General features: G+C 41.2%; 1 protein-coding gene across 1 annotated transcript in view; it reads left to right on the top strand.

Annotated features, from left to right (window-relative positions):
• The window catches only part of LOC114654503 (protein ZGRF1-like), a 67,905-nt gene that overhangs the window by 31,322 nt on the left and 18,123 nt on the right, over positions 1-18,460 (top strand). Inside the window, exons 14-18 of the mRNA XM_028805090.2 lie at positions 7,791-7,990; positions 8,564-8,697; positions 12,012-12,158; positions 14,043-14,157; positions 15,787-16,046. Of these exons, the coding sequence (XP_028660923.2) occupies positions 7,791-7,990; positions 8,564-8,697; positions 12,012-12,158; positions 14,043-14,157; positions 15,787-16,046 (856 nt within the window). The remainder of the gene's footprint in view (positions 1-7,790; positions 7,991-8,563; positions 8,698-12,011; positions 12,159-14,042; positions 14,158-15,786; positions 16,047-18,460) is intronic.

Below are 18,460 nucleotides of genomic sequence, written 5' to 3'. Positions count from 1 at the left end.
AAAGCTGCTGCCACTGGGGCCCTCCAGGACTGGAGTTTGGGACCCCTGGTCTATAAAGTACAGTGTGTTCAAATGTATTGTCATAGGCAGGGGTTGCCAACTCCAGTCCTGGAGGGCCACAGTGGCTGCAGGTTTTCATTCTAACCCTTTTCTTAATGAGTGACCTATTTTTCTGCTAATTAACTTCTTTTGAATTAATTTTAATTGACTTGCTCTTGAAGACTCAGACCCCTTAATTGTTTCTTTTTCCTTAATTAGCAGCCAAACAATAACGAGATACAAAATGAACCAAAACAACTGGTGTCCATCATACAATATCTGGAAATAAAGAAAGGTGAAAGTCTCAGGAATTCTGATCTCCTCAGGTCCCCAAACATTTTAAGAGAGCTCTTAGAAAGAGAAAACCAAGCCATGGAATTAAAGAATGGGTTTAATTAACAACAAGAATCAGCACCTCATTAAGCAGCTGGTTGGAGTGAAATTGGTTGAAATTTGAAGCCTTGACTTAGTTGGTCTTCTGTTGACTCCCTCACTTCTCATTTCATTTCTGTTTGGGTGCCATTTAAGGAAAGAAATGAAGCAATTCAGGGGAATAAGTCTTAAGAAAGCAATTCAATTAAAATGAATTCACAAGAAGTTAATTAGCAGCACAAGCAGGGCACTCAATGGCGGAGTGGTGGCGGCTCTAAGGCTAAGGCTCTGCACTGGCAATCGGAAGGTTGCCGGTTCTAATCCCGTAAATGCCAAAAGAGACTCTGCTCTATTGGGCCCTTGAGCAAGGCCCTTAACCTGCAATTGCTGAGCGCTTTGAGTAGTGAGAAAAGCACTATATAAATGCAAAGAATTACTCATTAAAAAAAGGGTTAGAATGAAAACCTGCAGCCACGGTGGTCCTCCAGGACTGGAGTTGGCGAACCCTGGTCATAGGGAAATCCTGGTTCACATATTCCATAGTCAGCTTGTACTTCTGCTTACAAAGCAGTAAAGAATGCATATCTGAATTCCTTATCAAGGATACAGCGGTTTGTCAACATGGGTTTAAAACGGTGAAATGTATTTGAAATGGGAACGCACGCATCTGCTATTTAAAAATGTTACTGACTGTACTAATTTAAAAAATGAGGTGTCAATAAAGGGACCTTTATGTGTTAGAATTTCTCACAACAACTGAGTGTGCAAATTACTACAGAGAGCATAACAATCTGTATGTTTTAACATTAATGTAAAAATGGCTTTAAACATTGTGGAACTACTGTACACATCATTTTTATATTCTGTTTCAGTAGGGTAAAAATTTAAGGTGAGGGTCTTTTTAAAATGAAAAAATAGAAAAGCATGTAAAAAGTACGGTGTGAACATGTCTCCAGCAAATATTTGTTTATGTCTGTTGTCCATATTTGTCATTTTTGTATGTAATGAACCAAACTGCAGTGTCACTGAGCTGTAATACGAGGACCTAAGTGAAAGTGTCATCGTTGTGTATGTAGCGATATTTACCTCATATGAGGTGTGACAGGTTAATTCCCAAAATGGCCGTGTAGTGTCACCTGTGTGGCTTGAATCTTGACAGATGAACTGAAACAGCAGTGGCTTGAAGCTATGACTGATCATTCTGCAAATTTCACAATGACTGAAAAAAGTAGGCATGTCACACTCGCTTTTCAAGACAATGCTTGTGTGTGTGTGGTGTCCATCCATCTATCCATTTTCCAACCCGCTGAATCCGAACACAGGGTCACGGGGGTCTGCTGGAGCCAATCCCAGCCAACACAGGGCACAAGGCAGGAACCAATCCCGGGCAGTGTGCCAACCCACCGCAGGTGTGTGTGTGTGTGGTGTGTTTTTTTTAAATGCCCTTAATGAAATCAGCCCCTCTTTGACACACTAACTCTGCATACTTTCACCCAAATACTTACTCAGCAGGGTTCTCTTATACCAATGTCGATACTCCTGAATAATGCTTCACTGTGATGCAACTGTCAAGTTGGATTTTTTTTTTTTTTTTTTAGTCATTCTGTCACCTTATCGTGGTGGAGGGGTTTGCGTGTCCCAATGATCCTAGGAGCTCTGTTGTCCGGGGCTTTATGCCCCTGGTAGGGCCACCCAAGGCAAACTGGTCCTAGGTGAGGGATGAGACAAAGAGCGGTTAAACAAACCTCCTATGAAGAAAAACCATTTTGGACGGCGTTTTCCCTTGCCCGGACGTGGGTCACCGGGGCCCCACTCTGGAGCCAGGCCTGGAGGTGGGGCTCGATGGCGAGCGCCTCGTGGCCGGGCCTGCACCCATGGGGCTCGGCCGGGCACAGCCCGAAGAGGCAACGTGGGTCCCCCTTCCCATGGGCTCACCACCTATGGGAGGGGCCAAGGAGGTCGGGTGCAGTGTGAGTTGGGTGGTGGCCGAAGGCGGGGACCTTGGCGGTCCGATCCTCGGCTACAGAAACTGGCTCTTGGGACGTGGAATGTCACCTCTCTGAAGGGGAAGGAGCCTGAGCTAGTGCGCGAAGTTGAGAGGTTCCGGCTAGATATAGTCGGGCTCACCTCGACGCACAGCTTGGACTCTGGAACCAATCTCCTTGAGAGGGGCTGGACTCTCTACCACTCTGGAGTTGCCCCCGGTGAGAGGCGCCGAGCAGGTGTGGGTATACTTATTGCCCCCCAACTTGGAGCCTGTACATTGGGGTTTACCCCGGTGGACGAGAGGGTAGCCTCCCTTCGCCTTCGGATGGGGGGACGGGTCCTAACTGTTGTTTGTGCGTATGCACCGAACAGCAGTTCGGAGTACCCACCCTTTTTGGAGTCCCAGGGTGTCTGGGCTTTCCCTTAAAGATAGGGTGAGAAGCTCAGTCATCCGGGAGGGGCTCAGAGTAGAGCCGCTGCTCCTCCGCATCGAGAGGAGTCAGAGGAGGTGGCTCGGGCATCTGATCAGGATGCCTCCTGGACGCCTCCCTGGTGAGGTGTTCCAGGCACGTCCAACCGGGAGGAGGCCCCGGGGAAGACCCAGGACACGCTGGAGGGACTATGTCTCTCGACTGGCCTGGGAACGCCTTGGGATTCTCCCGGAAGAGCTAGAAGAAGTGGCCGGGGAGAGGGAAGTCTGGGCATCTCTGCATCTCTGCTCAAGCTGCTGCCCCCGCGACCCGACCTCGGATAAGCGGGAGACAATGGATGGATGGATGGTGTATATTTCAGAGGAGTCTGTGGTTTGTCATATTATAATATTTATTTTTTGAGCATCTAGGGACAAATAATAATAATACATTTTATTTCAGGGTGCCTTTCTGAACACCCAAGGACACCGTACAGATAATAAAATCATAAAACCAACAAAAACATGCAGGTACACATACACATACGGTATACATATATCTATATCTATGGAACTGAAAATACAGCAATAAGATTACAGCCTAAGGTCATGTAGTGTAAGCTAATCGAAATAGTTAAGTCTTAAGATGAGATTTGAAAAAATGTAGGGAATCTGCATCCCGAATGATTTCTGGTAGTGAGTTCCAGAGACGAGGGGCACTACGACTAACTGCCCTGAAGCCCACGGTGATCAGGCGCGCAGGTGGGGTGATGAGAAGACCAAAAGTAGAGGACCTAAGAGTGCGGTTAGGTGTACAGACATGTATGAGGTCAGAGAGGTATAATGGAGCCAAGGTTATGAAGGGCTTTGAAGGTAAGTAGAAGGATTTTTAAATCAATCTGAAATTTTACAGGAAGCCAATGAAGCTGTTTAAGAGATGGGGTTCATGTGTTGCACGGAAGAGGTATGAGTTGTAATACAGGCAGACGAATTCTGAACAAGCTGGAGTTTATGGAGAAGCTCCTGTGGGAGACCAAAGAGAAGAGAATTACAATAATCCATGCGAGACGTGACCAGTGCATGAGTAAGGATGGCGGTGCTATTTATTGAGAGGGAGAGCCACAGGCATGCAATGTTACGGAGACGAAAAAAAGATGACCGTGTATCATTATTGATATGGGATATCAAAGATAAGCCCCAAAATCTTAACAGGAGGTGAGGGATAGACTGATGTACCATCATTATTAAGTGAAAAATTATTAGATTTTGATAAAGCAGACTTGGAGCCAGTGAGGAGAACCTCTGTCTTATGGGTATTGAGTTGGAGGAAATTAGAAGAAAACTGAGATTTTACTTCAAGTAGACAGTCATTGAGGCAGGAAAGAGGAAGGACAGAGTGGGCTTTGTAGATGTATAGAGCGGAGTATCGTCTACATAACCATGAAAATCAATTCCAAATTTCTTAAAAATTCTACCTACAAGGAGTAGATATATTAAAAACAGTAATGGCCGAGCACCCATCTCTGGGGAACACCACTAATAACGGGGAAATCGTGATCGAGAGTTTTTTTTAGATGAACAAACAGAATACAGATAGATAAATAAATAGAACTTTATCTGTCTATCAAACTAATAGTCCCAAAGTGCAACGCTCTATAAATTTCCATTAGTTCATTAATACAATACTCAAGGAGAAGAAGCTTTTGAAAGGCAATTTCCTGGTTGAAAAAAAAATAAACATAATATATTTAAAATGCGATAATTTGGCTATGAACTCTTAATAGTTTGATTTAAATGTTAGCAACAAAATTCCAGATACAGTCTATTGTAGGAGTACATTTAAACAGAATAAACAATTACACCTCTGTGTGAAGATTAAATGAATTACTGCCTTTTATACAAAGTTGAAAATCTTTTATTTGTTAGACATGTGCAGAGTCATTTTTGACATGGTACAAACAATACAAAATCACTTTTGGTACGTTTTTGATTTTGTAAAAGTTTGGATGATTATTTTCAACATTTTCCAAGATAAAAGGACAAGGTGGAGGCTTAACTGAGCAAATCAGTTAAAAGGCTACAAGAAACACAGAAATCTCAGCATTTTCAAGTGATTCCTATGGAAAGATTGGGTTGGTGGTAAATACTGTAGTACTGTGTGTGTGTGTGTGTGTGTGGCACAGTCAAGGAAGCGGTGACTTACTGCTCATTTAGCGACCTGAAGACAACATGAACATTTGGTTTAAATACCTTACTAGCGGAGTGAAATACATGTCTGCGTAAATCTAATGGAATTATGTGAAGTTAATACCATGTGATATATTGGTCTGTACTATCTTGAAATATATTTATTAATTCCTAAGCTTGCTTATTTCAGATTACATTTGCAAGGGGCTGTAACCTATTGTGGCAGCACAAAGTAAGAAATGCTTCAGCTAAGAAGTGAGTCAATCGCAGGGCACACACACGTTTACACGCCCATACTGGGGCTTTTTTATAGTTGCAAGTCTATCTGTTCATTGGAAGGCTTTAATATCTGGAGGAAAACCCATGCTGTCAAGGGAAGAACATGCAGATATGTCTGATCAACGAGATCACTGCTCTTTCTGGGCCACTGTTCCCACCCTTTCTAGAAATATATGATACACCAGAATTAATATATACAGTGGGTATAGAAAATAATCCCCCCCCCTTTGAAATATACCCATTTTTTTTTTGCTTTACAGCCTTAAATGAAAACACATAAACCATTTTTTTCCAGCTTTACTTACTAAATGCAATCTATAACATCCAAGTGAAAGAAATCACAGTTACAGTTGAGAAGAATTAAAAAAAAAAAAAAAAAAACAAGAAATACTAAGATTAATAAAGGATCCCCCCCCCCCCAACCAAATCTGTAAACTCAATCAGGTGCAAGTGCCCACCATTTCCATTGCAGACCATGATTACTGGCTTCCTTCCACCTGTGATCAATTGTAATGAGTGTGATTAGTGAAGATGTTCCTGGAGCATTCATTCCCTTGCTTGGTAGTGCAACTGACAGCAAACAACTGAATATGGGGGGGCAGGCCACTTTCAAAAGATCTCAGGGACAAAGTTGTGGACAGACATAAGGCAGGAGACGGACACAAAAACATCTCAAAGGCTTTATCAAGCCCAAGGAGCACAGTAAAGTCCATCATAAAGAAGTGGCAAGTATTTGGTACTACTAGGCCCCTCCCTGGATCCTCCAAACTTAATGGAAGAGCAAGGAGGAGACTTTAAGAGAGGCTACCAAGAGGCCAATGGTCACTTTGAAGGAGTTACAGGATTTGATGGCAAAGAGTGGTCATTGTGTGCATGTGACAACAATTTCACAAGCGCTCCACAATTGTAGCTTATTCAGGAGGGTTGCAAGAAAAAAGCGACTTCTCAAAAAAGGCCACATTAAGGCTCATTTGATTATGATGCCAAGTGGAAAAGGGGCTTATGGTCAGATGAGACCAAAATAAAACTATATGGTCTCTATACCAAATGGTACACCAATGGAGCTCACCATCCACAACGCACTATACCTACAGTAAAGCATGGAGGTGGCAACATCCTGTTGTGGGGGATGTTTCTCTGCCGCAGGGCCTGGGGCTCTTGTTAGGGTAGAAGGAAAAATGGATGGGGAAAAATACTGTTAAATTCTAGAGGAAAACCTGCTACCCTTTGCCAGAAAGTTGAAGATGGGCAGAATGTTCGCCTTTCAACACAACAACCCGAAGCACACAGCAAAATTGACCACACACTGGCCGAAGGAGGAAAACCAAGGAGCTGTTGGTGGATTTTAGGAGGCCCAGACCCCTCATGGACCCCGTGATCGTCAGAGGTGACTGTGTGCAGAGGGTACAGACCTATACATACCTGGGAGTGCAGCTGAATGATAAATTGGACTGGACTGCCAATACTGATTCTCTGTGCAAGAGAGGACAGAGACAACTATACTTCCTTAGAAGACTGGCGTCCTTCAACATGTGCAATAAGATGCTGCAGATGTTCTATCAGACGGTTGTGGCGAGTGCCCTCTTCTACACAGTGGTGTGCTGGGGAGGCAGCATAAAGAAGAGGGATGCCTCATGCCTGGACAAACTGGTGAGGAAGGCAGGCTCTATTGTAGGCACGGAGCTGGACAGTTTGACATCCGTGGCAGAGCGACGGGCGCTGAGCAGACTCCTGTCAATTATGGAGAATCCACTGCATCCACCCAACAGGATCATCTCCAGACAGGAGCAGCTTCAGTGACAGACTGCTGTCACCGTCCTGCTCCACTGACAGACTGAGGAGATCATTCCTTCACCACACTATGTGACTCTTCAATTCCACCCGGGTTTGGCATGGGGAGGGGGGGTAAACATTAACATTACACAAAGTTACTGTCTGTTTTTACCTGCATTTTTATTACTCTTTAATTTAATATTGTTTTTTGTATCAGTATGCTGCTGCTGGAGAATGTGAATTTCCCCTTGGGATTAATAAAGTATCTATCTTATCTATCTATCTGAATGTCCTCGTGTGGCCCAGACCTAAATCCTATTGAAAATCTGTGGAAACATTTGATGATAGCAGCCCACCAACGCTCACCATCCAATGTGACTCAACTTCTACAGTTCTGTAAAGAAGAGGGGGCAAATATTACTCAGTCTAGGTGTGCAAATCTGATAGAGAAGTATCCCAACAGACTCAAGGCTGTCATTAAAGCAAAAGGTAGTTCAACAAAAATATTGACATTGTGGGGGTGTTCCTTTATTAATCTCAGTATGTCTTATTTTTGATTTTTTTATCATTTTTCTGAACTGTAGCTGTGATTATCTTTCACTTGGATTTTAGAGATTGCATTGAGTAAGTAAAGCTGGGAAGGAATATTTCGAAGGGGAGGATTCTTTTCTATACCCGCTGTATCACCCTTTGGGTACACTGCAGGTGGATAATTAACTATGACAGAATTTCATTTTTGTTTTAGGGTAGATTTTATTATACCTGCAATGCTTCAAATCTGGAGAAATGTAATTTTTTTAAATGGCTTGATGATGTGAACGCATTCAGTATGCAAGAATGTAATGCTTCTTCAGCAAAAATGGTTATGTCAGATGTGCCCAGTATATCCACCTATATCAGAAGCCAACACATCCCTTTGTACAGTCAGTGCCATCTGCTTATCAGGTACGTGTTTTCTTTTTTAATACATGATTTTTCAATATAAAATGGTATTTATTAAGTAAATAGTTTTATAGCCCATTTGCAGTGTCATTATGGTCATTTATCTGTTGGTTTATCAATTGGTCTTGTTTGACTGTCTGTTGTTGTTACTGTATATATTTATTTGTATAACTTTATAATAATAATATGTTAAAGAACTGTGTCGTGAGTGTGTTTGTGTACCTGCCCTACTGTAGGTCGATGCTCCATATAACAAGGCCACATAGCTTTAAATCCTTATTAGAAGAAACATCGTTGTCTTTAGGCTCCTTATTTTTACAGTTCAAAACTTGTTCCTCCAGAAAGTTGTTTATGAGTTTGAATTTATAGCTCTGTGACATTTAGCAGTTTGTCGTGTGCTGTATTTTAGGGAACATTTGTTTAACATACAGTATAAAATGTGGTGTTGTCCTTGGTTGTGGAAACTGAAATGTAATTTAAATGCAAAGGATGAAAGACAAATGCATGTTCAACCACTAGGAGATTTCATTCTATGTGCTTAGTGATGCAGTATCACAGTTTCTCTTATTTTTCTAGAAAATCCTTTGATTTTCAAAGAAAGAGGTTTCATATGGGCAAATCAAATTATAATAATGAATCTCTGGAGGATGCCAAACCCAAACTGTATCTTAAGTTAAGCAGAAAGGAGAGCTCTTCAAGCTACAGCAAAGGTAATGTTTAAAGAAAAATGGATGACATCATGATAGATTCTGTAATAAATCATCCAAATTCTGCATTAAGTTGAAGATGTAAATAAAAATGTAACTTTAAAATGTACCCTTATGTCATGTTGGATAAAGGTGCACAGCATGCAATCCCAGCAGCTATTCAAATAACAATGAGCCCCAAAGGTCACCTTTTCATTTAAATGTCATTCATAACCTGCTGACTGACTGATTCAGTTGTGTTGGACCAAAAAAGGACTCAAATATGTTTAATACTGATGTACATTTCTCTTGATAGCAAAGAAAAAAACCCACAAAAAGAACACACTGCGCTACTTGAACTTTTTTTCCCCCCCAGAGCTTTCTGATAATTGTGTCTATCATCTACCATTATTAAGGTAACCAGGTAGCAAGATACCACGTTAGCCGAGTGCACAGTCTTGTAAGATTAGTGGCCGCACTTCTATACAGCACAATTGGAAGCCACAATAACTAGTCTGCTAAACATCTACACCCACTCATTATAAACTATGGAGAGGTGTTAGACAGTCACTGGACTGTTTCTGCTCGGTAGTGGACACTGAATAGTCTGACCAACACACACCGTATTATTTAACTTTTGTCTTCCTAGTGAGTAGAATTTCAAATTTACTTGTGGAAGGAGAACTAAAAATGCAGACAGTAAGTTTGTAAAAAGTGTTTACTTTTGTTCCTCTAACACTCTGGGATGTGATTGGTTTGCTTTGTGCTAGTTTTAAAAAGTACCGCACACATTTGTCAATTCATTTCTAATTTGGTCTTTTTATTTCTCTATACTCTTCCTTATTGAACTGTCATTAGTTAATGGTTCTAGTTTAATATAAAGGCTATTATTGAGTACCAAAAGTATTGTGGGTGGCACAATGGTGCAGTGGGTAGCACTGCTGCCTCGCAGTTAGGAGACCCAGGTTTGCTTCCCAGGTCCTCCCTGCATGGAGTTTGCATGTTCTCTCCGTGTCTGTGTGGGTTTCCTCCCACAGTCCAAAGACATGCAGGTTAGGTGCATTGGTGATCCTAAATTGTCCCTGGTGTGTGTGCTTGGTGTGTGTGTGTGCCCTGCAGTGGGCTGGCACTCTGCCTGGGGTTTGTTTCCTGCTTTGCGCCCTGTGTTGGCTGGGATTGGCTCCAGCAGACCCCGGTGACCCTATAGTTAGGATATAGCAGGTTGGATAATGGATGGATGGAAAAGTATTGTGCAGAGCAGTTTTATACTGCATGGCACAAAAATGGTGTTAGTCTGTTTGTCCGAGGCTGCAAGATTTCCTATATTAGTATTTCTGGCAGCATTAATAGTCAGATGACGTACTATTTTTCACTGTAACAACCTTGGGGTGAACATTAGCTGTAAAAACTGTGATGCTATCCTTTGTTTGGGCCCTTTATGTAATTTACCATAAAGCTGCAGATCAAATGGATAGCTAGAACAAAGATAAAACTTTGCAGAACCCAAGATAAAACTTTTATTCTGTGCCGAGCTATGTAATGCAAGTCTCTTAACGTTGAACTAGTAGGCTGGCTCCTTTCATTTTGGAACTGTTTTTAATGCATCTCATGCTGATGCCAGGTCCTCTCTCTTCTTGTTATGCTTGCAGGATGCCTTGTATGCTCTTAAGTGCTCCTGTTATGTAGTTACTTCCATTATAACAAGGTGAACTCCCATGCCTTGATCTTTAAAGAAGTTTGCACTGTGGCCATAGAGTTGGCTATAGTGTTTTTGGGAGATGGATTTGTTTTTTGTTCGTTCAGATTGTAGTATGACAAGAAACGCTACAAGTAATTAAGCAATGAGTGGCTGAACGGTGTTTAAGTGTGCTGTTGCAATTCACTTTTTTTCCTCTTAAAGGCCGATGGTCATGTAGATTTTTATAATTGTGTTTAGTTTAAACCAATAAACTAAATGGGCATTGGCAGCAGCTATCTCTGTTAGTGGCAGCAGGTTAGCTTGTAAACTATGTCCCTTAAATGTCTTAATTTGACACTGTGCTTGTTGGAAGGAACTGCAGGGCTACAAGTTAAAATGTTGGGGCGCTAACCTGGTTGTCTCCTTTTTAAATGAAACAAATAAACAAAACGTGAGCTTGACGGTGCCAAAGAAACACAAAAGCAGTGTCTTTGCTTCAGAAGCCCTTCATGTCTGATTAAAGCCTTTCAAAGTCATGGTGGGAAGGAGCTCCTCGCTGTGGTGCATTCTCTTCATGAGTGAATCATGGGTTATGTAGCGGCAGAACCTGAAGGGGCAGAGTCTGTAGCTGCAAAGGCTAAGGATAGCAACAGAGCCCCTTCTTCGATTGAGGGTGACAGTACATATCTCAGAAGACCCCGGAGGTGGATCCACTGACGTGCATGCACAACAACACTTAAGTATCTTAAACATTATTTGAGATATCTACAGCTCAGTATTGACTAGTCAGAGATACCTATAAAGCAGCTGATGTGTACAACGGAAGGACTTTTCCTGTGGACTTCTAAGGAGCTTTCAGTTCAAGGTGTAGTGCCTATAAAAATTATTCACCCTTTTAAACTTGTTCACATCCATCCATTATCCAACCCGCTATATCCTAACTACAGGGTCACAGGGGTCTGCTGGAGCCAATCCGAGCCAACACAGGGCGCAAGGCAGGAAAAAAAAACCCCGGGCAGGGTGCCAGCCCACCACAGGACTTGTTCACATTTTATTGTTATACATCCTTAAATCACAGTGGATTTAATTTGGCTTTTTTGACACTGACCAACAAGACTCTTTAATGTCAAAGTGAAAGCAAGGTGGTGAAAATTAATTACAAACGTAAAATACAACATGAATAATCACCTTGTTCATTCAGGTTTTGTTTTTCACATTTATAAAATGGCCACTTTGTGATGGGCCTAAACAGGCACTGCTCACATTAAATCAGGTATTCTGCAGTGGAGGAACTGTAATCCGTAGGTTTGTCCCCTTTGTAATTAAAATTCATATTTTATGAATCTTATTTTTCTAAATCAGTGCTAACAGCACACGCGTATCTGCGTTTGCTAAAGAAGTAAAACACAAAGCTGAAGAAGCCTTCTGATCAAACAATTATTTCAAACACTGTTAGCAGAATGTCTCTGATTGCTATTTGCCAAGAATTAAAGCAAGCATTTTTTGGTTTTCCAGGGCTAAGTTAAAAGCCCCTTCATAGCATCAAGTGATGAATGAAACGGTTATTTATTACTGTACGCTAAAACTCTCAATGAAAACTAGTCTTACACTTTTGGGCAGGTTTTGGAGCTGACCTATACAATTTGCTCTTGCATTGCAGATGATCTGTGGGTGGTATCGAAAACCCTTCTCTTTGATCCCCATGACACCTTCATAGCCTGTAGTGCATTCTTTGGACCTTCTTCAACAAATGAACTAGAAATTGTGCCTATCAAAGGATATCATCCTTCAAATTGGCTTTCAGATGGTGAGCATATGGAACTTCTTTTAAATGTTACAGTAGCATTAACAATGCAATGATCCATGTTAATGGGCTTAAATTGAAAACTACACTGTACAACCATTTTTGCATTTATTGTCTCTCTTACTTGAATAACATAATAGTATTAGTCCCAGTTAAATCGATTAATTGCAATGAGAGCATCTGATCCTATCCTTGCAGCATTATGCAAAAGGCAGGAACCCATCCTGAACAGAGTCTACTTAAGCCAAACAAACCCTCACTCGTACAGGGCCAATTTAAAATCTCGCAGTTAGGTTACATAGCTTCATAGTTCGGGAGGGAAAAACTGTCCGAATGCACACCACATATAGACAATGACCAGGAATGGTGTTCCAACCCAGAATGATGGATCTACTATGGTAATGTGCCACCCTGCTTGCAGTATTGACCTCAAATTCCCTTCACTAAGCTTTTGGGACTCTGGTCATCTTTTTAAGTGAGGCCCATTTTTGAAATATCATCCATTATCACTTCGATCCACATCATGCTGTCTTGGTATTAATCTACAGTAACATCCTCCATAGCGCTTCACTTTTTCAACCATTAGAAAAAGGTCACAATTCTTCTGCCAGTCAGAAAAGATGTCTGAAGGATAGGGATGCACCGATACCACTTTTTTGGAAAACGAGTACGAGTACTTGCATTTCAGTACTCGCCGATACCGAGTACTTGCCGATACCGAGTACTTAATAAAAACATGATTTAAATTTACAGGTAACAGCTTTAGTCATATAATTTAACAAAAAAAACAAGAAACTCTCGTCTATCCACTGGGAGGTTAGGCTAATTAGCGACACAGGGCTAACACTGCTTGTCCAAATATCCGTGGTGAAACTAAACGCAGAAGAGGCTTGCAGTAGGCTGTGGATATGATTTTTCACGGAGTCGTGTAGTTTAGGCAGCTCCGTGTCAGTCATGTAGCGGCAGCTTGGGATATCATATCTGGGCTCCAGAACATGGAGGAGACGCAGGAATCCCACATTTTCTACCTCCGAGTGTGGCTGGTCACTCAATGCAATGTACTCGATAATTGCCTGTGTTATTTTCACAGCACGTGGATTGTCTCTGGACATTTTCTCTCGTCTTGCAAGAGTTTGGCTGCAGCGTGGGTTGTGTTGGTTTAGAAGCGTGGGTAAACTCTTTGTACTTGTTGTCGTGTTGGGATTTTAGGTGCTTGATTAAATTACTTGTGTTAAATGCGCTACCTTTTGAGCCTCCTCTGGACAATTTCGCTGAACACAATTTGCAGTCCGCCTTTGTTTTGTCGTCTTCATTCACTTTGAAATAGTTCCACACGGCTGACATGTCTCGCCTCACCTTGCCTTCTCCCCGCTCTGAGCTGCAGCCGGGGCCTGGGGGCGGGCACTCGGCGCCTGTGATTAACCCCTTACACGCCGCTCAAACATAGACATTTCTCAGACCGTGGTATCGGTCCCCGGTATCGGGGGACTTTTAACGAGTACGAGTACTTTAGAAAATGTGGTATCGAGGCCGATACCAGATACCCGTTTCGGTATCGGTGCATCCCTACTGAAGGATGAAGGAAGGCCTACTGACCTTCAATTATGGGTATCGGTGCATTCCTACCTTAAATTTTATTATCAGGTTGACAGGTAATGGGTGAGTCAATCATTCTCTCTCTTTTTTCCCCTTTCCTTTAAGGTTTTTTGTCTTTTAATTAGCTCTTTTTGTGTCTTCAATAAATGCCCAAAATTAAAGAATTACTGTATACACTTGGGACAAATAATCCTAAAATAAGTTTAAACCTGAAAATGTGTTTTCTGCTTAAAAATCATTTTTAAACTTCCTTTTCCTGTTCTTTCTATTGACTTTTTTTTACTTTAACAGCAATTGTGCATGCATTGCTTGTCTGTAATGCCAGCACTGAGCTAACGACACTGAGAAACCTTCAAGAAAACTTTCTGCCTGCTTCAATGCCACTTCTGCCTTATTTGCTGAAAATGTAAGTACTTAATTTATTAATTATGTTTTTACAAACTAAAAATCATAATATTTCACTTTTCAAACACACTTTATCTATTGCTGGTACTATTGGTGTAAGTCAGGAACCAACCATGGATGGGGAGGAAGACCCCAACAGGGTCTCTCTTCTATAGGGGCATTCATAATAGACAGTAAGACACGTCTTGGGGATGTAAGATAAGAATGGGAATATATGGAAAGAAAAACATGCAGACATATGGATAACTGCAGACAGTGACCACGCCTGGAATTCATACCCAGGACTCCGGATTTATGATGCAGAAATGCTAATCTCTACACTACTGTGCTGTTCTTGAAATACAAATCTAAATGGTAAACTGCAATGGGGAGTCTGTAAAGCCTACATGAAGACATAAATGAAAACTCAAAATACAAGTTTTAGAAAAAATAATCCACTGGACTGTGGTGGGTTGGCACCCTGCCTGGGATTGGTTCCTGCCTTGTGCCCTATGTTGGCTGGGATTGGCTCCAGCAGACCCTCGTGACCCTGTGTTCAGATTCAGCGGGTTGGAAAATGGATGGATGGATAATCTACTGGAAGTGCAAATTTCCTATAATAAATATGACCAACTACGAAATCCACCATGATAAAGTCATACATTTTTCAGAGGGTTAATCATTGATTATGTCTTACCAGATTTGTTTTATATATTCTCAAATAATTTACATGTATACTGTATATTCAGAAAAGGTTGCACAATGGAGCATGCCTGTGTTTATTCTTTTTATTTTCCTTTCACCCATTCATTGTGTATGTGGAACTTTCATGTTCTTCTCATGTCTGCATCAGTTTTCTTTTAGATACTCTGGTTGTCCTCCACCATCCACACAAGATGTTTGTTTCAGATTGATTGATGATTCTAAATTGATCCCTTGTGTGTGTGTGAGCAAGCTATGCGATGGACTGATGCTTTATGACCCAGGTGCTGTTTAATGCCTTACACCTGATGCAGCCAAAACAGGCCACGTCCCCCAATTTTCCTGAACTGGACTAAGCCATTTTAAGAATGTTGTATTATGCTATAATTGGGGGATGTACAAAAATTGTTGTGCTGCTAATATGTGGCCTTTGATGTGGTCTCCACTAATAGAAACAATAGCGACTTCATGTCCTTAGATACTTTTCTCTTCTGTAATTTCAACCATTTTAAAAACTCTGTAGGCTTGGTGTTTGCTAAGGAATGGAGAGAGAAATGTGTTGTGTAGAGTTCATTATGGACGAAACTCTTAACCAGATGTACTGTAACTTTTGTAGAGCAGCTTTCAGCTCAATTAAATATCACCTCTACAGAAATGGGAAAGTCCTAAACAGCTGCTGATGCTCCAACATTTATGCATTTATGTTTCATTGACTTTTGATTTGCATAGAACCCCAGAATAGCTCTGAAATCATGTCTTTGCCCCTCTTTTGTTCCTTACTGGGATGGCTGAAGCACAATTATTATTTTGTTAGCCATCTACTTATTTGCCTTTTAAGAACTCCATGCTGTACTGTATACTTCTGTTGATAATATTTCTATTTTGAGAATAAAAGTGTTTGTTCTCAAAAATAAATGATTGATAATTGTGGAGTATTGTTGTTATTTAGGCCAGACCCCATCACCCAGATTGACATACCTAACCAGAAGAAGAGGGGAGGATTCATCCCCCCAGCTGCTAGAATGTTGCGGGAACCTAAGCTTCAATACACAGGCAGAACAGTAGAAATGGCCTCACAAATGATCGACTTCTACCATCTAAATGGAGACCAAGCAGCTGCCCTTTTTAGAGTTGCAAAGATGATGGGAAGCAATGAAAAATCGGAGAGTGCTAGTATCCAAGATCAGCTGCCGATAACAATTATACATGGTAAGGGTTTTTTTTTGTTTTTTTTTTAAAGCAAGCACTGATCAAATATTCATTTACATTTATTTATTTGTCCGATGCCTTAAGCCAAAGCGACTGACAACATTTGAGATTCAATTGGTTACATTTCTTTTGTTTTTCCAATTGGAGCACAGGTGGGTGAAGTGACTTGCTCAGGGTCACACAGTGCCAGTGGTGGGATTTAACCCCACAACCTCATGGTTTGAAGTTCAAAGCCTTAACCACTGCGCCACTGCCTGGTACAGTAAATTCTATAGTAATGATCACAATCATTAATATACTGTAAAGTGTTTCTACTGTTATTAGGCTTAGAGATAATTTTGCGAGATTGATAAATTGAATGGTCTCATCATGTTTGTCAGATTTCTTATGTTCTAACTTCTGCTTTCTTTATTATCTTGTATTCACTTCATTTGGAATATTTATGAAATTTAATACAAGTTGATTCATTGAAGTAGGAAAGGTTTCTTATATTATGGATTATGACATAAGATTCATGGAGATTATTTTAATTATTTAGTTACGCTAGGTGTGCATACTCCTTATTTAGGTATTTTGAAATGTGTCTGCTTGGAGTGGAAATGAAAATTGCGAGCTCCTTGAAACCAAGTCACTGTGGTTGAGGAAGATGGCAGAAAGTAAACCCTAACAGGAGTCGGGCATTTGGATGATTGATCTGGAGGGTGTTAAGCAGGGTGGGGTTCATGGGCTGGAGCTAAGATGGGACACCCTTGTGACATAGCTGCTTTATCTGTTAGATTATATATGCATATTCCTGTTGTTATTTTGTCCATTTTAATCATGCGTTATGAATAAGTTGACTTTGGTGGTTAGTATTTTGGGGTGTATTGACAGTAAGGTTAGAGTGGAGCCCTTTGGTCTTATTCAGTATAGTGCCTACCGTAGATAAATTGATAAAGAGATTGATTTGCTGTATATGACTAGAGTAGTAAAGATGCATAGCTTTATAAATGGTTTGCCTTGAGGATGTAATTTCATGTTTTTATTATATCCATTGTAATAATGCCTTATACATAAAGTGACTGTTGCCAGGCTGGGCTTTAAAGAGTAATGACTTGCACTGTTATAACAGAGTCAGTTGGTCTTTTATTTGCTGCATTTACTGTCATACAGTCATGGCTGAAATTATTGGCACCCCTGGAATTTTCCCAGAAAATGCACCATTTCTCCCGGAAAATTGTTGCAACTACAAATGTTTTGGTATACACATGTTTATTTCCTTTATGTGCATTGGAACAACACAAAAAAACAGAGAAAAAAAGCCAAATCTGACATCATGTCACACAGAACTCCAAAACCGGGCTGGACAAAATTATTGGCACCCTCAACTTAATATTTGGTTGCACGCCCTTTGGAAAAAATAACTGAAATCAAGCGCTTTCTATAACCATCAACAAGCTTGTTACACCTCTCAACCGGAATTTCCGACCACTCTTCTTTTGCAAACTGCTCAAGGTCTCTTAGATTTGAAGGGCACCTTCTCTCAACAGCAATTTTGAGATCTCTCCATAAGTGTTCAATCGGATTTAGATCCGGACTCATTGCTGGCTACTTCAGAACTCTCCAGCGCTTTGTCTTCAACCATTTCTGAGTGCTTTTAGAGGTATGTTTGGGGTCATTGTCCTGCTGGAACACACATGACCTCTGACGCAGACCCAGCTTTCTGACACTGGGCCCTACATTGCACCCCAATATCTTTTGGTAGTCTTCAGATTTCATGATGCCTTGCACACAGTCAAGGCATCCAGTGCCAGAGGCAGCAAAACATCCCCAAAACATCTTAGAACCTCCACCATGTTTGACTGTAGGTACTGTGTTCTTTTCTTCGTAGGCCTCATTCCGTTTTCTGTATACAGTAGAATGATGAGCTTTACCAAACAGCTCTACCTTGGTCTCCTCTGTCCACAAGACGTTCGCCCAGAAGGATTTTGGCTTCCTCAAGTACATTTTGGCAAACTCCAGTCTGGCTTTTTTATGTTTCTGTGTCAGCAGTGGGGTCCTCCTGGCTCTCCTGCCATAGCGTTTCATTTTGTTCAAATGTCGACGGATAGTTCGAGCTGACAATGTTGCACCCTGAGTCTGCAGAACAGCTTGAATATGTTTTGAAGTTGATTGGGGCTGTTTATCCACCATTTGGACTATCCTTTGTTGCATTCTTTTATCAGTTTTTCTCTTCCGTCCACGTCCAGGGAGATTAGCTACAGTGCCATGTGTTGTGAACTTCTTGATTATGTTGCACTTAGTGGACAAAGGAACATGAAGATCTCTGGAGATGGACTTGTAGCCTTGAGATTGTTGATATTTTTCCACAATTTTTGTTCTCAAGTCCTCAGACAATTCTCTGCTCTTCTTTCTGTTCTCCATGCTTAGTATGG

This window comes from Erpetoichthys calabaricus, chromosome 7, assembly GCF_900747795.2.
Source record: "Erpetoichthys calabaricus chromosome 7, fErpCal1.3, whole genome shotgun sequence".
Classification (NCBI taxonomy): domain Eukaryota; kingdom Metazoa; phylum Chordata; class Cladistia; order Polypteriformes; family Polypteridae; genus Erpetoichthys; species Erpetoichthys calabaricus.
Note: the sequence above shows the minus strand (reverse complement) of the source record. Positions and strands in the feature narration are given on the sequence as shown.